Source organism: Lipotes vexillifer, unplaced genomic scaffold (genome assembly GCF_000442215.2).
Source record: "Lipotes vexillifer unplaced genomic scaffold, Lipotes_vexillifer_v1.1 scaffold395, whole genome shotgun sequence".
NCBI lineage: Eukaryota > Metazoa > Chordata > Mammalia > Artiodactyla > Lipotidae > Lipotes > Lipotes vexillifer.
Genome location: NW_006797390.1, coordinates 5,217,780 through 5,245,172, shown reverse-complemented (window position 1 = coordinate 5,245,172; position 27,393 = coordinate 5,217,780). Strand labels below are relative to the sequence as shown.

The window sequence follows — 27,393 nt, the reverse complement described above, 5'->3', positions numbered from 1 at the left end:
ATGCCGAGTAATGTAAAATTCTCCTGTGAACAGCAGATACAATCATGACTTTCAAATGCATAAGTCACACTCATCAGTGGGCTTCATAAACAACTGTAGTGGGAGCCAATGTGTTGAACCAGCAGAGGTGTTATCAGGAACCTGTGTTGGACTCAGGAAGCAAATATAACTAGTGCTCCTTCATTCTTGGAAAGAACAGTAATGAAAAAAGAGGCCAAATTTACCGCAGGTTCCTAAATTGGTTATGAAGAGACCACCAAGCTTATTTACTCATAAGTAGGTCAAATGAGTACTCATCATCGCTATTTTGATGTTCAAAACGTCGTACTTAGCTCAAACTTAACATGTAAAAACAGGCTACTTGATGACCTGTCTTCCCTGCACCCTGAACCTGCTTCTCTCCATCTCGGTTTATGGGTCCAGTCCCCCTCCTGTTAGCTGCACAGGACAGAAACCAGGAGTTGCCCTTAATTACTTTCTTTCTCTCACTGCCTCTTCCCCAATCCAATTCACCACCAGCTATTTTCAGTGTATCTGCAACATATACCTCAAATATCTCAAATCTGAGCATTCCATTTTTATTGCTATCACCCTAGTTCATGCTACCATCATTTCACTTAGGTTTCTGTAATAGCCTCTTAATTAACCTCTGCTCCTATTCTTGCCCACCTACAAACCACATCCACATTTGCAGTTAAAACAATTTAAGTATAAATCAGATTGTATCACTCTCCCATTTAACGTGGCTCACACGACACTCAGGAAAAAATCCAAACTCCAACCTCTTGTCTCACCCTCTGCTCCTGCCTCAGCCACACAGACTCTCCTTAAGATCTTCAGACACACAGGGCTTGTTCCCGATCCAGGGCTGCTCCCCGAGAGAGGCTTTCCCCCAAGATTCTTGTCGACTGACTGCTTTTCGCCAAGCACACCTCAGAGTGAAGGTCACCTCCTCCCAGAGGTCTTCCTTGACTGACCCATCTGACTGATACAGGACTCCCTCACCCCTCACTTATTCTCTTTCACATTGTTCTATGTTCTTCTCAGCACTGAAATTCTTCTGTTATTTGTTTATGAGGTTATTTTAAAGGGACCACTGTTTACACGCCATGACTGTAGGGATTTTTTCCTCTCCTGTTTAATGTTCTATCTCTGGCACGTGGAACAACAAGGCCTGGTACATAAAAGGTACTCAGTAAACATCTGTTCACTGAACGGGAAACAAATGTTTTGGACTGAATGCCGGCGCAGTGTTTATCAAACCTTAACATCCAGGCTTTCTGCAATCACTCTATTTTCTATGTAGCCACGCTAGCCATTAGCTTTTACATTCTGCAGTTTCTGTCAATATAAATAAATAAAATATATAAAAAATATGTTTTTATAAACACACCTGACTCACTGGAAAATCTGTTACGTCCTTCTAGGAAAACTGCTCTTCTAAGAACTATTCTTCTATCACTAACCCACGTCCTCACAAATTCTGCTCATCCTGGCTTCAAAATCCTTATCTTAAGATTTTACTTATATTTATTTATAAACATATAGTATTTTTGAAGTATTGAATATACTTTGACAAATATTTAACCATTTCCAATTACTAGTGTACATAAGCTGTGCCCATGGATGCCACTGAAAAGCCCCAGGCAAAGGTCTTTTTTTTTCTTTAACTTATACAATAAAAGAACTAGATAAGCAGTAAAAGAGAAAGGCCAGGGACTTCCCTGGTGGTGCAGTGGTTAAGAATCCGCCTGCCAATGCAGGGGACACGGGTTCGAGCCCTGGTCCGGGAAGATCCCACATGTTGCAGAGCAACTAAGCCCGTGTGCCACAACTACTGAGCCTGCGCTCTAGAGCCTGCAAGCCACAACTACTGAGCCCTCGTGCCACAACTACTGAAGCCCATGCACCTAGAGCCCATGATCTGCAACAAGAGAAGCCACGGCAATGAGAAGCCCGCGCACTGCAATGACGGACAGACAGCCCCCGCTCGCCACAACTAGAGAAAGCCCGCGTACAGCGATGAAGACCCAATGCAGCCGAAAATAAAATAAATTAATTTTAAAAAAAAAAGAGAGAGAGAAAGGCCAGTGACAGATCTAAACAAACCAGACAAAGGAAAAGTAAAAAAAAAAAATTGTCCGGCAAGGAGCAGTATAGCAATTTCCCTGGCAGGCAATAAAAGACGCAGACTGCTTATCAGAGACCCAGTATATCCAATGAAGCGTGTCACCTCTTGAACTCCTCCTGATGGTTCACATGGTGGTACTCATAGCATTAAACATGGGCTACGGTCCAGGACTGAGGCTGAGGACTTAGGGGACAAGTCAGGTGCTCCTAACCCCCAAACTGGCACTGCTTCGTTTGACCCCAGATAACCTGTCCTGGGCCTCATTTTACCCGTTAGTAAGATGGGGGTCTCGGAGCTGGTAGTAGTAATCAAAATAACATAATATGGTAGAAAAAGGACCAGACTGGGTGTTAAAAAGATCTGGTCTCTAGCATTTATTGGTGGAAAGATCTTGGGCAAATCAATTCAACTTACAGATCCTCCGTACTTTGTGAATTAAATGGGGAAAATAATGCCTGACTGCTCTCCTTAGAAAATCGTTTTGAGAATTAGATGATATAAACTACAAATACTTAGATAATGATACAGCAAACCCACTGGTTAAAAGATACATAAATCAAACTTTTTCTTTGCAACTTCAAAATCTAAAAGCACTTTGTGATTTGGATCTTTCTCACCTCCTGTACACTTCCTGGACACACAGTGTCCTTTACCCAAATGGAAATTCAGATGCTATCAGCATAGCTAACTGAATTGTCACTATGTCTTTGCTGATGAGGACTTCTGACATAGTCTTCTGATTTGCTGGTAATAATGAGGTACTAACCTATAGGCTTTTCCCAAAAAGGAGCAAGAAGGAAAAGAAATACAGCAGTAAAGAGTTAAGTTTAAAAATAAATCAGACATCAGTACCTCAGGAACAGATAAGATTGGCACATTTTAAGAAAGCCACAAAATATAGATGATTTAAATTATGGATCTACGAAGAGAAATACAATAAATCCTGTCTCAATGAAGGTATTTTTAGATGGAGCGGAGGACAGTTTCCTGTTCCACAAAGTGGAGGAAACAGCATGTGGTGATGCAATCCGCCACTAACATTATCCGCGAAGGTGGGCTATCTGAGGTGGGAGCATATTGGGAAGCTGATGGCCACAAGCAAACTGGCCGGGAGACAAAATGAGCACCAGGAATAAATGGAATGTGACGACCTATGTGCAGAAAATCCGGGGAAGGACATGTGAGGAGACAAACTTGGTTGTGTATGAACCTGCAACATTTACCGTTTGGTTTAAAAAACTTTACACTTATAACGTCTACAAATAGGCCTTCCCTGTTATGCCCTGTCATACAAACACTACTAACGATCATCAGAGTGCATTCAACCTGGAAGAGGATCAAGAGAGTGAATTTCCAGTTGATAAACAATATATCCCAGAATAATAAAGCAGGAAAATTTATGGGGAAATGGCAATAAGAAAGATTCTAAATCAGATGACCCATGTTCTTTCCACATGTTCAACTGTTCACATCTCTATTTACTATTGTTTATTTCATAGTAAAAATTACTTTTTGGTTCATTTAAGAAACTAAGAAACAATGTATAAAAGAGGACATTTGAAATAGCAAATAATGATTAGACTTATGCAACTGCTTGAGGAATTTTTCTTGTATGGAACCAGGAAAAGTCAGTGCTACTATAAGAATAAAGATTTAATTGCAGAACATTGTGACAGTGTGTTTACAGATGATAGATACAATGTTCTAAAGTGATACACTGACCAACAAAAATTTTATAAGGTACACCATAAGAACTTATGTTTCAAATCTATGATTTCAATGTATGTGATTCTAAGAAAATTGCAGTTTAAAGTAAAATAATACTTACCAGGTAAAATGTTTAAATAGTTTCTATCTGCATTCTTAGTCTTATCATCACTTCCTCCATTTCGGTTTCCAGAATCTATTCATAAGGTAGTAATGCAACAGGAAAGAACACAATAACATATGAAAACACATTACTACTACTATTCCCCAAACAACCACAACAACAGCAAAAATTTACTAAGGATCTCTAGGTGCCAGGTAGTCAGATACATGCTTTACATGGATGGTCTCATTTAATTCTTACAAAACCCCTTTAACCACAACCCTATGAGGGACTAGTGTTCTCTTCACGTTATACATGAGAACAGAGGATTAGATAGGTTAATTCACTTAACGGGGAAGGCACAGGTAAGTGGTGGAACCAGGTCTCGATCCCACATACTCTGATTCCAAAGCCTGTGGTCTTGACCACTTTAGACTTGCCAATCCCCTATTTTTCATCTGGGAGGTTCAGGGCACTAAGCTAACTACACATAAAATGACTTCATTAGACAGTTGTGGGGTGGCCAGCTTTATTTTTAGAATCTGAGTCACTGCTGTTGATATAACTTGTTCAGGATGATCAGCTAATGGTTAGCAGCACCAGGAATCACCTGCTATTCAGCCCATTCCTGAAATTTGTTACTTCTTATCTAACACTGTATACAATTTCTTTCAAACAGACAGGTGAGATTCTGTTTCAAATGGAATATATTTTTTCAGATATTCAATAGTCCTTCTTTCTTTTTAGAAGGCATGATATTACTTTGAGGCATAAATGTTGGTAAAATAAGACATATCACATTTGATCATTCATTATTATGGTTGAACACAAATTATTTTATATATGTACATATATTTTGAATAGAAGATACACCTGAATTTTATAAGAATTCCATGAGAACTGAAAACTGCAGGAAGAATATTAGCATTCAAAGTAGCCATCTTTAAGAGGCTGTATATTTATTCAAATTAAATACAAAACTATATTGAAATGGCCTTCAACATCAGAAAATCACTTGAAAACAGTCAGAACTTCAAATGCGTAAACTGAAAATACCAAGGGAGCCTTACGGCTTCAAAAAAGTTCTGAATAAAAGTAACCTAATATTTTTACCCACTGACTACTTTGAGTAACTGATTTACATCATACCTTGTAAATGCATATATTTTATAAATAGAGGGAGAGAGAGGCATAGAGAGAAGGCTCTGTGTTGCCAGAATCCACATGTAATGCAATAGTCTGATTCTCATACAGACCCATGTAATTGATAGGCTTTGAATGAATGTCTGCTCACAGCACAGAAAACAAAAACAATAAATGAAGACTCTAATTTTGTTCACGTGGAATATGAACAGACAGAATCCCTACTAAGTAAACAAGAAAGAACAGTTTATAGTCCATCTCCCTTTCCGTGTTTCAATGGTAATACCTTATAATACTAAGAAGATGGCTAAATTTTTTTAATGTATATAAAACATGTACAAAAAATGAAATTGCTTTTGGCTTATCACGAACCACAGAAATATAAAGATGCTGATATAATAGGCACAGTGAGAAAAACAACAGAATGTCTTAGAATAGACAGTACTTGCGTATCAGGATGTAAACGTGTAGAACAAACACGTGGGCGTGCTCAGAAAAGGAAAAGATGGAGAAAGTATTTTCGCAAAACTCTTCTGTAACAACACGCGGGTTCCTCTAAGAAAGCAGTCTTTTATAAACCTACTTGTTTCACTGACTCACTTAAACCACAAAATAGTTGCTTGAACAAGAACAAAATACTACCATGATGTACACACGTTGCCTTAACTGTATGTGGTTTAAAAACTTCCTCTCATAAACTTTGCATCCTCCACCTTCTTCCACACCTGTCATGATCTCAATCCTCATGCTTTTAGTCACTACTAAGAATAATAGTTGAATGTGTCTGATCACATCCTTGCTAGTTTGAATGAGATGGAGGAAGGAGATGGCAGAAGAATTAGAGGACAGACTGTAATTTTCTGAAAGGTCCTTCGTTGGGATACACTTCCACACTGATTTCCTAAGACTCAGCCTGGCTCTGTTGTATGTGACAGACATTGCCACTACAAAGCCATGGTTACCCGGAGTGGAAATACAAACTGGTGGGGCCCCTATGGAGAGCAACTGCTGACACTATCAAAATGTAATGTATGTGCCCTTTAGCTCAGGAATTTCTCTTTACCAATCTATTCCATAGATATGCTCAGTCACGCATGACAATATATGTGTAAGGTTATTCATGCATTATTACTTATAACAGCAAAACTTTGGAACACATAAAATGTCTATCAATAGGGAACTGATCACTAATGCTATATCCTGCAGTGGAACACTATCCAGCAGTGAAAAGCTCTAAGGATGCTCTTTCTGTACAGATATGAAATGATGTCCAAGATAAACTATTCAGTGAAAAAAAGCAGAAGACAGAGAAGTGTGCAGAGAAAGTTGCCATTTGTGTGAAAAGGCAAAATACATAAATACACACATACACCCGCTCACACACACACACATAAACCCGTCCAGAAGGTACATGTGACACAGCAATGGCTGCCTCTGGAGCAGGAAACTGGATGGCTGGTGGACAGAGATACAGAGACTTTTCACTCTGTGCTCTTTTGTACAGTTTGAATTGTGAATCTTCAGATTGTTTTACCTATTTCAGAAATGATTAAAATATAAATAAAACGTTTTTTTTTTTTTACACCTACTGAATGAAAACGAAAACTACCGTGACTGCTAATCAAGTTGAGCCTAGAGAGCTGCATTCTAGAATTCTAGCATCAAGAGAATGGGAGGAATTCCTCATGGGATAGAGAACAAAGACACCAAGCAAAGATACAGCAGTCTCTCTCTCTGTTTACTAAAAAATACAAAACATGTGAACCCAAAGTATATAAGGGTTTCTTTGAAACACTGCAGTTGCAAAACAAACAAACAAGACAGACATCCAAAGTGCCAGAAGTAGATTTAAAGGTCTGACCAGCAACCGTTTAAAACCCTGCTGTATTTCATTTCCTGGGCAAGACATCAAGTTTCCATAAGAAATAATAAAACACTGAGTATGCACTCAAGCCAGATAGGAGCATGTATTATAATTTTATGCCTGTGACATAATATGAAATGTCAGAAAAATAAGAAAAACACACCCTATGTATATTTTTAAATGAATACTACCCTTATATTTACTCCTAACTAAACAGACTTATGGCACCGATTTAATTTTTAAAAAGACTACTTTTTAAACTTTCATTTTTTCAATTAACGATAGCAGAACTACTCCATAATTTGAGTCAGAGTGCTTTCTTTTATGTCTTCCCTCAGGCCTCCTTACGCATAAATAGAAAATCTCCTGAAGAAAAATGTCATGAACTTCTTCCGCAGCTTTAAAATCATCTCCCAGTAAATTTCCTAGAAGGGTGTTCAGATTGTGGGTAAATATAGAAAATTCTAAACGTAGTAATTTTTTAAAAGAACAACCAAAACCAATTCTTGTAACTGACTTTGTGCTACCTAAGTGGATCAAAGATGGAACATATAAAAAGTGTGTATTTTGGGCTATTTACCCTATGACTTCAATGTCCTTTATAGCACTAATTATATCCATTTTAGAGATACAGAACTTGGATCAAAAGATCAGCAACTTTCCACTGAGTGCCTACTTCAAGTATAACTATGGAATTGAATTTTAAAAACAGTTTTTCTAAGGATCTTGAACAAAATCACACAAACAAGGAAATTAAGAACAGAATTCAAGCTTCTAAAGACCCTGAATTTTGTTCTTAATTTCTTTCTTGCATCTTCCCACCGATACAACTTTCTCTACTTCAGATGGCCCATATGCTAGGAGAGCGCATAGGGACAGAACATCCTGAAAGTGACATTTTTAAAAATCTGAGTCTCACTGACCGTGTGATTCTTTCGGCTTGCTCCTGCGCTGGGTTCTGGCATAAAGTACCACCTGCTGGACAACCTCCAGCTGCTCTTCAATTCGGGGAAAATGAAAGTCAGTGCATTCTTGGCAAACTGTGGCGAAATCTAAGGGACCCAACACAGTTACGAACGTCTAAAGGTGAAGCATCAAGTATTTGGTATTTACTTACAGACAACGAGGTCTATAGCAGAAAGAGAATACCGCGGCACAAGGACGGCTTCTCACACCTGTCCTTTCAATAATTACGTCTTACTAAGTTAGGGGACAACAATTTGGGTTTGATCAGAAACTTAATCTCTCAATCGCCCAGAAGAGTAATCAATTAATAGGCAAGGAGATTTTAATATAAGTCCAAACCTTCTTTAAATAATATATACTTTGATCACAATCCAGTCCCCAAAAGTGCTAAGAAATATAAGGTTCTTTTATTTATAATAGAAAATAAACTCTATTCAAGCTTCTTTTAAAAACAGTTATACATTTGAATATACTTTATATATTAAAATTTTTAAAATAATCATAAAAAATTAATTGTACTAAGAGGGAAAGCAGAATTTTACCTAGCATATTTAAGAAATAGGTTATTTAAAAAAAGAAAGAAAAAAAGGATAAACGGATGAACTAAAATTCACTGAGTCAGGATCTGCTCCTTTTTCAAAAATACATTTGTATCTTGATTATTCTTTTTGTTATACCTTGAAACAAGGATCCTGTAAGAGTATTATCTACTGTGATAGAATTTTAAGAAAATTGAGATATTAAGAAATTTATATCTTAAGAAATTAAGAAATTGAAATACCCTGAAGCACCCTAGGCCAGCTAAAGTATGACACAAACCTCAAATGGCAGTGTCTGGGTATGTGTGCTGTTTGGTCTACTTGAATACTGGGGTGACTCAAGCCTTTTTTTAAGTTTTTCACTAATCCCTTTCTTTTTACAATGGCATTAAATGGAGAACTTTAATGGCATAAATATGCATAATGTTAACTTACCTCTTTTAATACCACTGTATGAATTGATTCGGTTATCCACTAGCAACACCAGGCCACAGAGGGACGTGGAGTAAAGCGACAGTGCTGTCTGGAGTCGGTGGAGCTTCACACCGCTTCGGTGGCTCCTCTTGTGCTTACAGAAGTCCAGCATGTCTGCTCTCAGCAACCTCAGGTTATGCATGGTCTTCAACTGGGCTCCTGGGGGCAGGCGACAAGCCCAGAAAGATACTTAGACAGCTGCAGAAAGCCTGCAGGGCACGAGGCAAATCTCTGTGGCAAGAATCCAGATTAATCTGTGCTACGAATAATTAAAATGGGCCTTGCAATTTTCTATTTGAATAACTATTAACATTGCATCTTTCTATTTGCAAAGAAATAATATATGAGCTAAAATAGAAAACTTATAGCCAATAAATTATAGGCTTTCTTGGAGCAGAACACAATTTTTAATAAAAAGAACCTGGGTATATTCTACTCATATGCTAGGGATTTTTCTCTTACAGCATTAAAAATAGTTTCACAGGTTACAATAAATTGTGACTGCAAAAAATTAATATACTTACCTAAGTGAATGGTAAAACTTTCTTCTAACTTTCTCTGTTCCTCATAAATCCTTCCATTTGCTTCAGCAGATTCTCTGAGCTGACTTGGTTGAACTTTAATTTCCTCACTGAAATTGAAAAAATTATTGATATGCTTTTTTTTTCTTTTTTGTATGTTTGTCAAAAACCTTTCCTAAAGGAAAGAAAGCTTTACAGTGAAATGAAATGAAACAGCAGAAAGTAGCACTTAATTTATTCCTAAATTTATCCTTTATCCATGGGGACAAGTAAGATCATTAACACAGGTTGTAAAATTCCTACTTATTCTTTCATTTCTTTGGTTATTTCTTTCAGTAAGTGATGCATATTCTTTTAATCATTACAATATCGATTATATGTCATCATTTAATATTTCTTAGTAGCCTAAGAGAATGATTAAATGAAGTGATAACATTAACATGTTTAAAATGACATTTTAATATATCCTATATCAGCCTTAGGGCTGGCGAAACTAGAAAATAGGTGAAGTGATAGAAATGAAAATTAAAAATTAAAATGTCAAATAAATGTCAAATAATAAAAAAAATATGTAGTTCGTTTTGATGTATTCATATCCTCTCTTTTTTTTTTTGCTTTACCGTTTGCTGTTTTTTCACCACCAACAGCCTCCCATTAAAGGACTTCTCTCTTTGCTCTACTCTGCCCTTGCACTTCCGGAAAAGGTTTCCATGGAGGCACCAGAACTGTACAACTGTTCAATTCAAATTTCATGGTGAGCTGAAGATGGTATAAGTCTGGAACAGTCATCCACTCCCCTGACTACATTTTTGGGGTAAATCCAAACAGTCTCATTAGCATCACTGATTGACTTCATTAGTAAATATGGCAAATTTAAACCCCAAAGTAAATTCATATAAATTTATATTAATAAAATATCCTCACCTTAGGACACAGAAAGCCACAAGACAATGATGTTCCCATGCTAATAGCAAGAAAAGCCCAGATAACCTATAAGATCATAACTTTTCTGGAGCTCATCAGAGATTTGAGGTAACAAGGCAACCAAGAAACTAAATTCTAAAGTGTGACACGCTTTAGAAGGAGAGACAGGACACACAGATAGTTTTCAGTTTGGGCAGAGCACAGCAGAAATGGGTTGCTGTAATGTATGTAAGAGGGTAAGAAAAAACAGCTAAAATTTTAACAGATTCTTGAAGGTCAAGTATGGGCTAGCATGTCCATTTAGAACAGCTATGAGCTCCAGGCACCAGGGGACTTTGCATATGCTCTTGCAAACTCTTTCCTGTTGGCCTCCACCAGGCGCTTCCAAGAAAACCTTGGGGGCAGGGCAAGAGAAGAGACAGCCCACTCGGTGGCACAGGCAGATGTGCTAAGAGTGCCCCAAGCCCAAGGCCCAGATCTGCTGGACTTAGGCTAAGACTGAAGCTGGACAAAGACCACAGAGACCCGCCTCCCACCCCCGACCAGGAGCCTGGCATCAAGTAACAACAACATTAGTCTACTGCTGGCGGGTGGGCAGAGCAACAGCACACACGGGGACCTCCTGCTGTGGCACAGGCCTGCAAAGGCTACTGAAAGCTGAGGGTGGAGCAGGATGACAGAGGAGGACAGTCTAGAAGCCAAAGCCCCACTCTCAACACAAAGTGGCAGCAGTGCACTGCTGTAGAAAATGAAGCCTATGGTGGACTGAAGAGCAGAAACCAAACACAGCCCGACTGCTGACTAAATTTCCATAACCTTCACATTAACGGCCTGCTCATTTCTGGGCATAAGTACTATTGACCTCAGCCTCTTCTTTTCTAATACACACAACAGCCAGCATTCAGTTTAAAAAAGAGAGAGAGAAACAGAGAGGGGGAAAGACCCAAAAAAGCAAGCAAAAATAAATAAATAAATAACCCACTGTCAAGAGAGAAAGCAATCAACAGAAACAGACCTAGAGATGACCCAGATATTGGGGCTAAAAGAAAGGGACTTTCAAATAACTATGACTAATACGCTAAAAGGTTTAGGGTAAAACAACACACAAGGACAGGTAAGGAATTTCAGCAGAGAGAGAAGTACTAGAAACAAAACATGTTATCAGATCGATGATCACAGACGTCAGTTCCTTTGACAGGCTCGTCAGCAGACCACCAATCATTGTATGATGCCACCATTACCCTGATATCAAAACCACATGAAGATATTATAAGAAAAACAAAGTTACAGACCAACATATATACAGTGGATGTATTTATTTACTATTTTATAGTGGATATATTTAAATTTACATATAATATATATGAAATAATACATCATGAGTTACATGTATAAGTTTGAACTATAAAATTTCTAAAAGAAAACATAGGAGAAAAATCTTTGTGATCTTGAATTAGGCAATGATAACTGAGATAAGAAACAAACCATTTAAAAATTGATAAATTGCACTTAATTAAAATGAAAAACTTTGCTCTTCAAAAGAAACCATTAAGAAAATGAAACAAGCCATAGGGTGAGAGAAAATATTTGTAAAACACGTATCTGATGATAGACCTGTACCCAGAATATATAGAGAACTTTCACAACTCAATAATTGTAATGGGGGAAAAAAAAAGAAGAGATATGGATAGAAAATCAGCACGTGAAAAAATGTTCAACGTTAGTAGCCGTCCGGGAAATGCAAAGTAAAACCACAATGGGGCGCCACTACAAAACCTACTAGAATTGCTAAATATCAACACCAGGTGCTGACGAGGGTGAGGAGCCCCTGGGACCCTCCGACAGTGGTGCTGGGAGCGCAAGATGGTACAGCCACTTTGGAGACCCAGCTTCTTATAAAATTAAGCACACCATGGATTTTACTTCCCATGTTTTCCAGCAATCCCACTCCTAGGTATTTACATAAGAAAATTATAAACATATGTCTATAGAAAGACCAGTATGTGAATGTTTATAGCCGCTTTATTTATAATTGCCGAAATACTTTGAATGTCCACCACTGAGTGAATGGATAAACAAAGAATAACAGAGCAATAAAAAGGGAAGAACCACTCATAAATGCAACAACATGAATGACTCTCAAAAGCGTTATGTCAAGTGAAGGAAGCAAGACACAAACTGCTACATACAGTTTGATTCCATTTATATGACATTCTGTAAAAATCAAAATTACAGGGACAGAAATCAGAGCAGGTTGCCACAAGCTGGGCAAGGGGAAGGGGGGTTAATATAAAGGTATAAAAAGGAAATGCTATGTCTTGATTGCAGTGATGGTTTCATGACTAATTTTGTCAAAACTCATCAAAATGTAAACCTAAAACAAGTGACTTTTACTTTATGTAATTTATCCTTCAATAGACCTGACTTTAAACAAAAGGGCAAAAACTGACATATATACACTACCAAATGTGAAACAGATAGCCAGTGGAAAGCAGCTGCATAGCACAGGGAGATCAGCTCGGTGCTTTGTGATCACCTAGAGGGGTGGGGTAGGGAGGGTGGGAGGGAGACGCAAGAGGGAGGAGATATGGGGATATATGTATACGTATAGCTGATTCACTTTTGTTATAGAGCAGCAACTAACACACCATTGTAAAGCAATTATACTCCAATAAAGATGTTAAAAAAATAAATAAATAAATAAATAAATATTTTAAATTGATCAATCTCATACAGGAGTTCTATACGTAGTTATGTTGAAAACAGGTTTCTGCTCCCCAAGGAAATCCCTATCAAAAAGGAAAGCAAACTAACCAAGTCACAGTAAAAATACTCTTTCCTAGGAATATTTGGTTTTTAAAGCAGCAGCAGCTAGAGGCCAATATTTACACAAAAGAATTGATCCTATATAATGAATTTCTGAAACTAGAATAGCAAAGCAAGAGATAATTTTTGTAGCAAGGGGCTTTCTTAGCTTCCATAGGTTGATGACTTCCTACTTTTCTGACCACAATATAGAGTACCTATTTCACATTTTGGCTCAATGCACACATGAGTAATGTGCTGATATTTTTTTTCCCTAGTCTATTCTACTCAGTTCTGTTCCATTCAATTCCATTCCATTTTATTGTCATTTTTAAAAGTCCAATTGGAAAGTAAAGGATCCAGCATGGTCCCTGGCTGACTGCAACCAGCAATTTGAGAAACACCATTGGACCTTATAGTACACAGGTGTTCCCAGCCTGTCTGTCGCCTCACCTGTCCCTTTGTATTGTGTTCAGCACTATTTTCATTTGAAATGAGGGGTATATATATGTTAGTGTCCAGGAGGTTATTCCATTTCTAATTATAAAAAATTGTTTAAATATTTCTAAGGTGTTGTCTTGGGGAAAACAACACAAATGACAGATTATAATAAGAGATGATACAGACTGTGTCAGGTAAATAGTTTAATGATAATCCATCCATCTGCCTGGTTTACACCCATCCCATCAATATTTATTTATATGCCTGTGTCAAGAGCTAGACACTTGACAAAGACCTGGGTATACAACAGCAGAAGAACAGACATGGTTTTTGTCTTCAAGGCAAGAGAGGTGGGGGAAAATGACATTAGACAAATAAAGGGCAATATCTAAATGTTTATAGCATACACTAGAAGATGCTGGAAATAGGATTATTATACTGTACTAAATATATTCCCAATCGGATATACTTTAGGATTTGAAAGAAGAAATTCTCAAAGGTGAGTACACAGCCAGGAAAGAACAGGCACTGTCGAGCTCTAGGCCAACATATGAAACACAATGTATTTAGGCCATAAGGCACCACACAAATTGTGACTTATGGAAAGTCCTCTAGACTATTTTGGTACCTTGTACATGCTTCTGTTACTGCACACACCATTCTGTACAGTACTGTTTTATTCACAGGTCAGTGTCTCTAGAATATAAGCTCCACATGGGCAGTTATCTTTTTTTTTGCTCTTCTGCTTAAAGAGTGCTTGGCATTTAAGGTGCAGTCGACCAGTGTGTATTGCACTGAAAGGAAACCAACTTAAGGAAACGAGACAGTAATGGCGGTATTTAGGTATACACACCCACAAGATTTACAAGGGTAAGTTCTAGCAGGGAAATCACTACTGTAAAACAGCCAGTTACCCGCCCCACCCTGCAAATCATCCACATAAAGTCTACAAAATGAAAGGTGTTAAAAGAAGTATAAATTATCTTGAATTTTCACCGGCAACTTAAAAATACCTACAACTAAAAAGGTCCAGTTTAACAATAAATACAAACTATTACTGACAATGACCTTCATCTAATAAAAACAACACCCGATTAATACCTGAGAGAGCTGTTTTTGGGGTTTTTTAGGTCTTGATGAAGTTTCATCACCCATTCCTGATACTCTTGCTTCTGAATGGCAGTTGACTGCTTTAATTCATTGGACCATTTATTTTCCAAGTCCTAAAAAGAGACAGCACACTGACTGACTACTTCTTTTACAAAAATAAATAAGTGGAAAATGCAAAATCCACAAGTCATTATACTTCACTCACCTGCTGGGATTCGAAATGCTGAGCAGCCAGTGAATTTACATCTTGATCTGTCAGTGATTTTCCCAGTTCCTGCATCACTTTTTCCATTTCAATGCCTTGTCTGAACCATAAATAAAGCAGACCAGATATACTCATCAAATTTTTAATACAAACACTCCGGATTTATTGAACAACCTCTACAAAGTCAAAAGAAAATTTTTGTTTTCTAGGACTATGTACAGTTAGGGCAACTATACTACCTGGAAGGCACTTTGAAGCCTTGCCAATGGAGATGTGGAAATAATAATGATAATGTCATATAATATCAACAACGTCATTTGTGCAGCTGAAGTGGAATCCAAATTTAGTGCACAAACGAAAGCATTCAAAATCTAGGTGATCTTTCAACTTCCATGGCTAATATTTAAGAGGCTGCAGATTTACACAAAGAAGATACTCTGCAATTCCAGCTTAAATACATTTTCTTTTTATCTGAACATGAGTTAAAGTGACTTCAACCTTCAAAAGGTACTTTATATTATAACCAGAAGCTGCCAATTAGGTTCTAAGAATCAAGCTGGTATTAAGTCACAAGGTTCCCTTTTTAGAGGAATATGAAACACATCCTGAAGATACATTTTAGTCTTCTTCATTTATCCAAATAAACATGCAGAAATTAAAAATGGTTTTCTCTACGGGAAAAACTAATCAGTGGTGTTAGAAGTTCAGATAATGGTTATTTACGGGGGAAATGGGTGGTGACTGCCGGATGGGCAGGAGGGAGCCTTCTGTAGGGCTGGAAATCATTTCTTGATCTGGGAGATGAGCACATGGGTGTACTTTGTGAAAATGTACGGAGCTGTATACCTATTGTTTATTGCCCTTTCTGTATGTGTATTATATTTTAGTAAGTTCATTAAAATTATCTTCTAATAAAAATGTATTTAAAAAATTTGTTCTGAAACATATTTCAAACAAACTTGTAAACAACGAAACACAGACATGAACTAAAAGGATTTTACTATCATTCTAGTCAATTTAAGTAAATTGCTCTTAAAAGAGAACTTATACTTATTTATAACAACTGATTAAGATACTTACATGCATATGATAAATGAAACTCATTCATATGTTATACTTCTATACATTTCTATGTATACCTTCTAGTATTAAGTATTCAATATCACTTAATTCCCACGTAACTATAAGTGGGCAGGTGACCTCATTAATTTTTTAATAACTACTAGAGGTCAGGTGAAGGATGTGCTTGCAAGTAAGATTGTTATTTAAAACAGAAATAACTACTAAGCATTAATAAATATAAAGTTCGATACAAATATATTAATATTTTATATTACACATGTTCCCTCTAGTGGATAAAGAGTATCATTGCCACTTTTAAGTTTCAAAGAAATATCTTGAAACTGATTTGCTAAAAGAAGCAAATTTCCAGTGAGGAAAAAGAAGACCAATAAATAATAATTCAACAAATAAAATTCCACGAACATTTATTTCACCCTAAACGTTTTAGAAGTGCAAGTAGTTAATGATACAATATATATTTTCGGGCTTCCCTGGTGGCGCAGAGGTTGAGAGTCCGCCTGCCGATGCAGGGGACATGGGTGCGTGACTCGGTCCAGGAGGATCCCACATGCCGCGGAGCGGCTGGGCCGGTGAGCCATGGCCACTGAGCCTGCGCGTCTGGAGCCTGTGCTCCGCAACGGGAGAGGCCACAACAGTGAGAGGCCCGCGTACCGCAAAAAAAATATATATATATATATATTTATTTTTTATTTTTTTTTCTATGATTAAGATCAAAGAAAATTTTATTATTTTTCAGATGAAATACTATCTATTGACTCAGTATCTGGTGGGGTGATTCTGACAACCTGTGTATTATCTCGAACAAACTTAGGAAAGAATATCATTATAACTATTGATGTTATACTGAGAAAAGTTCTTTTAAAGATGTAAAATGGAATTAAAATGAAAGGAGAAATGAGAAAAGGTGTCACTTCTGCTCATGAATTAGATAAATGAATTAAGCACCAAAATTGTGGGTGAGCTTCCATCAATGAATTCCAACTCACCATTAGTTATACTGTTCACCTTTGCAAAAAATATTACCTACCTTAAAGGGAACATAGCTTATTTTTATTTTTTAAGCTACCAGTTTGGACTTGTGTAAAATAAACTATAAAACTGTTCTTAAAATAAATGTATTTAAATAATGTTTATATGTTTAGGTGGGAAAAAGCAAAGCCTCATCAAGAAGTCTGGCCAAAGGACATTTCAAAAAATAACGTAAACCAAAACAAACCCCTGATGAAAAACCATTCCACGATAGAAAATGTATATGAAGTACCAGTAAATGCAGATAATTAGTAAGTTAATTCAGATTCCCCAAAACTGAAGAGTTTTGTGGAATGAGAATCTTCTTCCAATTCAGAAAAAAAACAATTGTAGAATATTGATGGCCAGAGATGAAATTTTCTGGGAGGTGGAGTGAGCAGGCAGCAAAGTCGACCACAGTTTAGAGCAGCTCACCAGCTGAATGAAAGCAGGAGTGATGGCTACTGACATGAACTACAGAGAGCCAGGCTGGGCATTTTCTAATACACCTAGATGGGCAGAATGAGTGCAGTCCCAGAAAACCTGAGATCCAAGGGCAGATTCAGAATGAGATGAAGATTATATTATTTGAAGCCCTGGTAGGAAAAATCAAACAAATGTAGTTCAACAGAAGGTAATTCAATATTGTTAGGTAATCATACTCTTACACATTTAAAAAAATCTAATCTCTATTTCATTCTTAAAGTATGTTCACAATATTATTGGCTACATAATAAAGAACTAGAAAAAAATCAAATTTTTGCCTCAGTAAAATGGGGATGATAACAGTAGGATTGTGCTAAGAGATCAAGTGAGACAGGGCATCGGTTATGGACTGCTTGTTTGTGTCTCCCCAGAATTCATATGTTGAAACCCTAACCCTCAACGTGATGGTATCCAGAGGTGGGGCCTTTGGGAGGTAAGTAGGTTTAGGTGAGCTCAAGAGGTTGGAGTCGTCCTGATGGAATTAGTGCCTAGAAGAAGAGATGCTACAGCTGTCTGTCTTTGAGCAACACACCAGGAGCCCGCACTGAGGAAACACCACGTGAGCGACATTAAGAAGGCACGGTCTGCAAGCCAGGCAGCGGGTCCTCAGCAGACGCGGAGTCTGCTGGCACCTTGATCTTGGACTACCCAGCCTCCAGACGGTGAGAAATCAATTTCTGTTGTTTAAGCCACCCAGTCTGTGGTATTTCTTTTTCAACAGCAGCCTGAACTAAGACAGCATCCAAAGCACTTTGCACAGTGCCTGGAACAAAGCAGACCTTCAAAAGAGGTAAGCTATTCCTCTTATTAGAACTAAGAATAGATAAGACCACCGTACTTGTTTAGGTAAATCACTGGAGAAGTTCTATAAACCTATGAGGACCTCATCTTCCCAGATGAAATGACAGATTTAAACGCATAAGAAAATTAATTTCTAAAGTTAAAGATTCTTTTTATTCTATTCTTCAATTTTATAACAAAATGAGAACAAGCTATTCTGCAGCCCATCAATGTCTGATGACGTAACATTTAATTATGATAATGCAAGGACTCTGAAATACCTCTCTCGTAATTTTTTCAGCTCCACATCTCTTTCGCCAATCAGTTCTGAGATACTAACAAAGTAATTGTGTTCCAAATTTAGGAGAGTTTCAGAGGCAGGAGAATGGATTAGGTCATGGTACACATCTGCGAAATCTTCATCCCAGCTGGGCTCCTCGGGTCTTGCATGCTCTAATGTGGTCTACGAGATGAGACACGAACAGTCTTAAATCCTGATGTAGTATTTTTATTTAACACACTACTAGAGAAGTACATATATTATGATTCCATTTCTGTACATCAAAGGACAGAAAGACCCTCCATCTATATATGTGTATATAGGTTACATAGGATTATCTGAATATACAAAAAAAATACAGAAAGATGTCAACTAAGTTGTTAATGTGGGTTACCTGGAGGCAGGGGTAAGGGGAAGGCGTTAATGTGGAGGAAGAAATAGGAAGTGCCCACAATTAAAAAGAAAAAAATGGTGAGTAAGCTGAGATCCCATTTCTGTGAAACCCAAACATACTCAAAGGGGCTGTTTTGGCGGAGTGGGACTTCTGAAGACCTTTACTTTGTATTCTAAGGTGCTGCATAACAGAATAACTTGCATATATTAATTATATAATCAGAAGAGGCTTTCCATTATTAAAAATATATTGCTATGAAAGGTTTTGTAGGCTATATATTTAGAGAATGAGGTTACCTATGCAATAACACTGACCTTGAAAACCCAATTCATGCACAGGATTTTATATCAAGATGTACATTTGCAATTTTCTTACTCTGAACTTTTCAAGTATTGTTTTCTTTATAAAATGTAAGCATGTTTTAAAGTGTATGAAAACAGTAGCTATCAAAATGATAAAGGGACTGAGTAAACACCAATAAACAAGAAAAACAGAAACATGCAGAGAGGCAGAATGGAGATACCCCAAGCACACACACAAATCCATCCAGGGGACTGATGCCTGTCCCTAGACGTGTGCCGTGCCAGCACATCTGACACACACAGTGCTCTCCAGGGGAGGAAACGGGCATGCTGGGAAGTCCCCTGTCAAAGGTCATACAATTTAAAGGCAAAAGTGGAAATATTTTTTCTATTATTGATCTTTGCAGACAGACATTTATAAAAAAGAATAATCTAAACTCTTCCCTTTTCAAAGTGAAAATGTCAAAAACTGGAATCTATGACAGGACTAAGAGTAATAATTTACCTTAAATAAAACAAACGGATAAATGAAAGAAACAGGTATTTTGAACTGGGTCAATAGGGTAAACTTTTCCCCTTGTTTCCTTTCACTTATACTTCGATTGACTGCCAGATCAGGAGAGAAGAGTTTCAGAAGACCAGCTGAATCTAGAAGGCGGATTTCATCTACCCCATGCCTCTGAAAACCTGAACCCGCATTCTCATAACTGCTCTACATCTCTAGACCCCGGCACTGCTCTAGAAATTATAACCAGCCCATGTGACTTAAGCCTTGTTCCAAATTCACATCAGAGGCTCGGGCTGAAGTTTTGCAGGGAGGAGCCAGGGCCAAATCACCGGGATCTGCTTGGCCCTATGTAACACCAGACATTTGGAAACCCCATGAACCAGGTCTGCTCACTACATAATTTTCAGCATCAATTTAAAACCCAGCCTAGAGTGAGCCTTGTGAATAGGCAGAAGCTACCTACATGAGAAGCACTGAACGGAGTTCTTATTTGACCTAACTCGCGCCATATTCCCTCAGGAGAGGTGACTCTAAAAAGGGGACTGTGACAGCCGAGAGGAATGGGTACTCAGTAAGGGCCTGTGGAGAAACTACTCCACGTCCAGGCCCATGTGGACTTCTCTGTCTCCTCCATCACTATACTTTAAAAACAAACAAACAAAATCACAGGAAAAGAGATCAGATTTGCAGTTAACTGAAGCTGGGGATAGGGGAAGGGGAAATTGGATGACTGCAATCAAAAGATGCAAACTTCCAGTTATAATAAGTACTAGGCATGTAATGTACAATGTAATAAATATAATTAACACTGCCTTATGGTATATATGAACATTGTTGAGAGTAAATCCTAAGCGTTCTCCGCACAAAAAAGTATTTCATTTTCTATTTCTTTAATTTTGTATCTATGTGAGAGGATGGACATTCACTAACTTGTGATAATCACTTCGTGATGTGTGTAAATCAAAGCACGATGCTGTATGCCTTAAGCTTACACAATGTCGCACATCAACTACATCTCAATAAAGCTGTAAGGAAAGAAATCTTCATCAAAGTTCAGGATATCCTCAAAATTTACAATGTGATCTATTTCTTTACCTCCGCATAAGCTTTGGCCCATGTACCTGCCAGCTGACGTAAATCTATTTCACCTGCCTTCACAGCTTCCAGGGCTGCTTCAGCATCTCTGTCATAATCTTTGAGGGATTCTTCTTCGATAAACTGGCTCAGAGCTTCTTTTAAGTCTGTAACAGGGGCAACAAATACCATTGTCAGTACACATAAATAGGGAACATTTTACCTGGCTAAGCATTCCAATGTCAAACTTTATTTTATCAAGCTTAACAGAATGTCTAACTAAAACAGTGTCTTAACAGAATGAGACAATGAGAATACCCTTAACCCTTAAGAGAATGTCTAACTAAAATAAAATCAGCTTAGGGGATCATTTAACTAATCTCACAATTATTCTTCTTTACAATCACAGGTTATTGAATGGTCAAAATTCTTAACTCTGATATACAACCCTGATACTAATTTAAAATGTTGGGACTTCCCTGGCCGTCCAGTGGTTAAGACTTCGCCTTCCAATGCAGGGGGTGTGGGTTCAATCCCTGGTCGGGGAGCTAAGATCCCACATGCCTCACAGGCAAAAAACCAAAACATAAAACAGAAGCAACATTGTAACAAATTCAATAAGACTTTAAAAATGGTCCACATCAAAAAAAATCTTAAAAAAAATTAAAAATGTTAATTTCTTAAGCCTGATTCTTTATCTGAAACTGAGTAGGGAAAAGCACATAAAGACCTCCTACAGATTTAGAGTGGCTAAAGGTTTCTGTATTTAAATGAGTTTCCTATTTAACTTTCAAGGGTATATATTGTTACAGTCTTTGAATCTGAGAGATAAATTGAGTGATTAGCATATTAAAACTGATTTATTTCAGATGATCTACAACTCCAACTTTAGAGACACTATTCAGAGACTGCTTTGAGGATATAAGAAGACCATGGCTTTCATCTTGGGCACTTGCTCCCTCACTTTCTTAGGTTGCTGGCCCTGGTAGAGGCCAGCTGCAGGTCCTGAGGTGACCCTATGAAGAGGCCCACATGACAAGGCTTGACAACAACCTCACAAGGGATCTTGGAAACAATCCTCTGTCAGTAGAGCCTTCAGATGAGACTGTAGCCCTGACTGATGGTTTGGCTGCAACCCCATGAGAAACCCTGAGCCAGAGGCACCCGGCTAGGTTGCACCTGCATCCCTGAACGACAGTAACGGTAAGCACAAGATAATACATATTTGTTGCTTTATGCCGCTTTAAAAAAAAAAAAAAGACTGATTGAAGAGCACTGGCATAGAAACCAGGATACCTGGGTTCTGGTCTTGGCTCTGTCATTATATAACTTTGGACCAGAGGTTCTCAGTCGTTAAGATGCATCAGAGTTCCCTGAAGAGCTTACTGGAATAGACTGCTGCATGCACTCCCAGAGTTCCTGATTCAAAGGGAATTGGGTGGAGCCTGCCCAATAATCCACATTTCTAACAAGTTCCCAAGTGATACTGTAGCTGCTAATCAGGGAACAATTTTTGAGAATCATTGCATTGGGCAAATAATTTAACCTTTCTAGGTACCAATTTCCTTATTTGTACAATGAGATTGTGCTGGAAAGTTTCTACGTTCCCTTGTAACTTTGACCTTCTATGATCCAACATATTCTCAATTAAAACATTTTCCCTCATCTGTAGACAGAACACAGACCTTTTAACATGGTTTAATACAGACTTTATTGATGACTTTATGGAATTAATTTAGCTGAGCAAAGATTATTGAAAGACAGGTACCCCTTCTCTCCCATGACATCTCAGGAATTGAGGACCGGATCATTAAAAGGGCAATGCATTTAGCACGTAGCTAGTGATAGCTGACATGCCTTATGAATCCATCCAACTACATTAAGAGGTTAAGAGTTCTAATCCAGACTCTGTAATTTTTCATATTTAATTTTAATTTAATTTTTATACTAAAATGCCTAATAAACAATTACAAGGGATACAGAAAAAAAACACTCCATAAAACAAAGGTCTGGGGAACCTTTTTATTCTTGAAAGCTTCACATTTTGTGGTTGTTTCCAATGCTTCTTAGGTTTATGTTTTCTAATATAAAACTTCTGAAGACAGAGACTATAGGAAAATAACAAAGCGATATTTTAAAAGAAATCAATCCTCACCTTTTTCTATAAAGCATGGTAAATTGTGCAGCAGCATCAGACGGCCATGTAAATGACTGGCATTCTCTTGAACAGGAAATTTGAGAGGCACCCTCAGTTCTAAGCACTGACTTCCCACTTTGAATTCATACACAAATTCCCTCTCTCTGTTGCAGAATCTTTCTCTGTTTTTCTTCATCTCCTTTGGCAGGATTTCTATAGCACTAACAACAAAAACAAAACTCAGCGGGTTATAAGTCCATTTAAAAAAACCATGATGTTTCATTATTGCTGTTCCACTTCTAAGATGTTCCCCCACTCACAGGTTTTATTTGTGTGACTCTGAGCTGATTATTCTATTTCCCTACGTTTATCCCTGCATTTTCATCTTCATGATGAAAATAAAATGCTTCTTTTTTTAAGGAAAAGGTCCTTCTAAACTTCATTTAAGAAAAAAATTATGCCCACAAAATACTTAGCATTCCTAGGCAGAGTTCTCAGGAACAGGTAAGGATCATGGAGAGAAGAACAGAGAAGAGAGGATTCTTAGAAACAGACGCATGGTGAGTGGATACAGTTCGTGAAACAGCTGGTGAATACAAAGTCAAAGAAACAGATCAGGGACCAACAATTCAACTTGAAGAGCTCAGAGGTGGTGGGGATGAGATCTGATTGGGGGTGGAGAGAAGGGAGATGGTGCCGGAAAGATTTCCATTAAGGAAAAAGATAAACAGAAAGTGGAAAGTACAGGACAGCCCACAAGGCAAAGTGGACACTATTCATAAAGAAGAAAATCTAGTCAAAAAGAATACATCAACTGAAGATTTACTTATTAGCCTAACTGGACTCCTGTCCCCAGGCATTTCCCCGTCAAATCAGTTCTCACACTATTCTCTACACTGAAGTCACAGTAATCGTTTCCAAGTGCATATCTGACCATGTTGCTCATCTGCTTAAAATTCTTCTATGACATTCTTTGTACGACTCAGGATACAGTACAAACTCGTTAACGGAGCTTACCACGCCCCTGCTTATACCTCCAGACTCTTATGTCAGCACCTGTACCCCGTCCTCTCCAACACACAAATCCACAAACTTTATTTTCCAGCCATACTAAACTTCTTTCAACACCAAACCTCTCTTTCCACTCCCAACCTTTCTGAATGTTTTTCCTTTGCCTAGCACACGCTTACTGCTCTTCTTTCCTTGGCCACATCTCAGCCGAGATAGGCCCCAGGAAACCTTTTAACTTGTAGGACTGTCATTAGGCTTAATCAAATAATAAATACGAAACATCCAACAAACATAAGATGACCAATAAATGGAAGCTGGTAAAAATAATAAACAATAACAGGAAGCTCTATAAGAACATATCAGTTAAAAAAATCAAAGGCTGCTAAATGAGCACACATGATGCAGGCAAAGGCAGTAAAAACAACATTTTGCAGGGAACTGAAAATTACGGAAATAGGGGCTCATGGTCTCATCTTGTTTCGAGTCATAATTTTCGGCAAACAAAAACCATTAGCTCTGGTTTCAGCTGGTTCAACCTTTAGCCTTATTGTGTTTCAACAAACTGATACTTTAGCTCTCTCTCCCCGATCTGTTATTAACAGCAGGTCTGAAATCAAGCAAGGTTTCCGTACAATTATGGGATACGAGGAGGACAGCTAAACCGAACTCAGGCAGCCCGTGGAGGTTCTGAGGCTTAAATGAGTCAGGGAAGGGAGGGCAGACAAAGGGCCGAGAAGCCACGGCCGAGTGAGGGGAACAGCCCCCGGTTAGAGGGTTTCGGTCTGAGGGAGCTTCCTCGCTCCGGTCGCGGTCTCACCTCCCCTTGTTCCGAGTCTCCGGCTGTCGCCACACCCGGCGCTGTCAACCAGCCGCGACGCAGGAACCGTCAGCTGCCTGCCGCCTTTGTTTTTACAGCCGGAAGATCAGCTCCGGCAGATTCGTCCGCATCTTTTCCTCTTTCCCGGCACCCCCTGGAAAATTCCTCGGTCTAAGTGTCCCTTTGTTCCATAATACCTGAGTTGAATCATTTAAAAAGTGTAAGAAGGTGTATTTCTACTGTTATTGTCCATTTCAGAGACGGCACAGAAGTGACGAAAGTGCAGCGGCGAAGCACCGGCTCGGCTCTGACAGACCGGATGCGGAAGGGCGGTGCTTGAAGGAGGCGGGAACTAACGCGCTTCTCAGAGCGCATGCGCGCCCGCGGGGATGGCCGGAGAGGATTGGAGGACTGGCGGCGGGGCGGAGAGCTTCGAGTCTGGTTTTGCGCGGGAATTGGAACGGCCGCCGCCGCTGCAGACAGGAAGCTGCGAGCTGCAGGTTTCCAGCCTTGGAGGGGACCATGGTGCGGCCTGCGAGGTGAGTAGTTCATGGCATCCGGCGAGGATGGGGAGGAAGGGCAGGAGGACGCTGTAGGCCGCGTCACCTTCATGGGATGGAGGGAAGGGCCCGAGGACCAGGGTAGCGATGGTGGGACCGACAGCTAAACGCTCTAGACTCCAGGGAGAGCTGCCGCTCCTCGGAAAGGTCGTAGCATCCAAGCTGTTTCCTTCTCTTGGCTCCTTTGACAGTTACTGCCGTTTCTTTTACCCACCCCCTTCAAATAAGGCCTGTTTACAGCGTTTTGCATTTCACCAAGCTTCTGCTTACGTGTTATTTCATTTGTTCGTCCGTATACTTCTTTGAGATAGAAGGTTTGGATCTCCCTATTTTATCAATTTAAACTTCGGGGCACGAAAGCCAGTTTAGCTGAGTCACACAGCTAGTAAGTTACAGGATAACACGCAAACCTAAGCCAGCTGGCGCCAGATCCTCTGTGTTTTCCATTAAATGTACTGTTTGAAACTCTTCCTCCAGTTAACCTCAGTTGAGCACCATGGAGGCCTAGGGTCAGCCGTTCATTTAGCAGGGTTTTGAATATATTTACTTTTGTGCTGGAGGTATATATTTACTAGATATATATATTTACTAGGTGCTGGAGGTTGCAGTCTAGTCAAGGGATGAAGTTAGGAGACGGAAAATAAACATGGCAATGTGAGAGAGAGTGAGAAGGAGGAAAGCCTTCCATTGAAGTATAATTATTTGTAATGTGTATCTGGTGTACAGCAAAGTGATTTAGTTTTATATATACATATATATACTTTTTCATATTTTTTTCCATTCTGGTTTATTACAGGATGTTGAATATAGCTCCCTGTGCTATACAGTAGTTCCTTGTTGTGTATGTATTTTATTTATAGTAGTTTGTACCTGCTGATCCCAAACTCTTAATTTATCCTTCCCCATCCCCTTTCCCCTTTAGTAACCATGTTTGTTTTCTATGTCTCTGAGTCTGTTTCTGTTTTGTAAATAAGTTCATTTGTATCATATTTTAGATTCCACGTATAAGTGATATCATATGGTTTTTGTCTTTCTTTTTCTGACTTACTTCACTTAGTATCATAATCTCTAGGTCCAGCCATGTTGCTGCAAATGTCATTATTTCATTCTTGTTGATGGCTGAGTAATATTCCATTGTATATGTATACCACACTTCTTCATACATACATCTGTCAGTGGACATTTAGGTTGCTTCCATGCCTTGGCTATTGTAAATAGTGTTGCTATGAACATTGGGGTGCATGTATCTTTTCGAATTAGAGTTTTCTCCAGGTATATGCCCAGGAGTGGGATTGCTGGATCATATGGCAACTCTATTTTTAACAAGAATATGCTTGGCTTTAATATCCTGTGTGAGGCGATGATGAGAAGGACGCATAAAGCACGCACATCTATGATGGTGGTCTTAAGAAAAACAACTTGCGAGGTTGTTTGAGTTGTGAGCCTCTTTTTCATAGAATACCACTTCCACTTGAAAGAACAACTGACTGACAAACTGGGTTATTCACACTTGGGTAGTTGGCAGAAGATAAAAATGAAAACTAGAGTTTCATTTAGTGCAGGGGAAGGAGGAAGGAAATTATTTTATTCACTTTGAATATCACTTTCTTCTACTGCCCTCTAAAGGAGTGTAAAATTCATTTTTAGGTGTCAAGTACAAAGACACTCACCATGTTTTAAATGTCCATTGCATAATGAACATTATTTAATATTGTGGGAGATAAAAGAAAATGGCTTTCAGTGTCAAGAAGTTTATAATCTAATAGGGAAGACAATGCATGTATAAAACAAGAATACATACAATAGGAACTTCTAAATGCCCAACAGCAATTAAACACTGTATAAACTTTGAGTGTTAATTATATTGATTATTCTTACTTTATGTGTTATCTAAATTAACTTTCTTCCTTATCAGGTATATCCAGTATAGTTAAACCTTTTTCAGATAATGCTAAATCCTTGCTGTAAAATGTAAATCATGTTTTTAACTTATATATTCTTTTTTTTCTTTTTTCTGCTC

General features: G+C 38.4%; 2 protein-coding genes across 2 annotated transcripts in view; one reads left to right on the top strand and one right to left on the bottom strand.

The window, feature by feature from the left end:
• FERRY3 (FERRY endosomal RAB5 effector complex subunit 3) overlaps nucleotides 1-23,199 on the bottom strand; it is a 35,468-nt gene extending 12,269 nt beyond the window's left edge. Inside the window, exons 1-10 of the mRNA XM_007469443.1 lie at nucleotides 23,004-23,199; nucleotides 20,870-21,015; nucleotides 18,572-18,753; nucleotides 14,934-15,033; nucleotides 14,720-14,841; nucleotides 9,452-9,558; nucleotides 8,889-9,086; nucleotides 7,872-8,000; nucleotides 3,960-4,034; nucleotides 1-23 (exon numbers count right to left, since the gene is read on the bottom strand). The exon at nucleotides 1-23 is cut by the window's left edge and continues 222 nt beyond it. Coding sequence (XP_007469505.1) covers nucleotides 1-23; nucleotides 3,960-4,034; nucleotides 7,872-8,000; nucleotides 8,889-9,086; nucleotides 9,452-9,558; nucleotides 14,720-14,841; nucleotides 14,934-15,033; nucleotides 18,572-18,753; nucleotides 20,870-21,015; nucleotides 23,004-23,181 — 1,260 coding nt within the window. The 5' untranslated portion in view covers nucleotides 23,182-23,199. The remainder of the gene's footprint in view (nucleotides 24-3,959; nucleotides 4,035-7,871; nucleotides 8,001-8,888; nucleotides 9,087-9,451; nucleotides 9,559-14,719; nucleotides 14,842-14,933; nucleotides 15,034-18,571; nucleotides 18,754-20,869; nucleotides 21,016-23,003) is intronic.
• Nucleotides 23,200-25,335: 2,136 nt separating this feature from the next.
• The window catches only part of RAD51AP1 (RAD51 associated protein 1), a 25,781-nt gene continuing 23,723 nt past the window's right edge, over nucleotides 25,336-27,393 (top strand). The window contains exon 1 of the mRNA XM_007469442.1: nucleotides 25,336-25,352. Coding sequence (XP_007469504.1) covers nucleotides 25,336-25,352 — 17 coding nt within the window. The remainder of the gene's footprint in view (nucleotides 25,353-27,393) is intronic.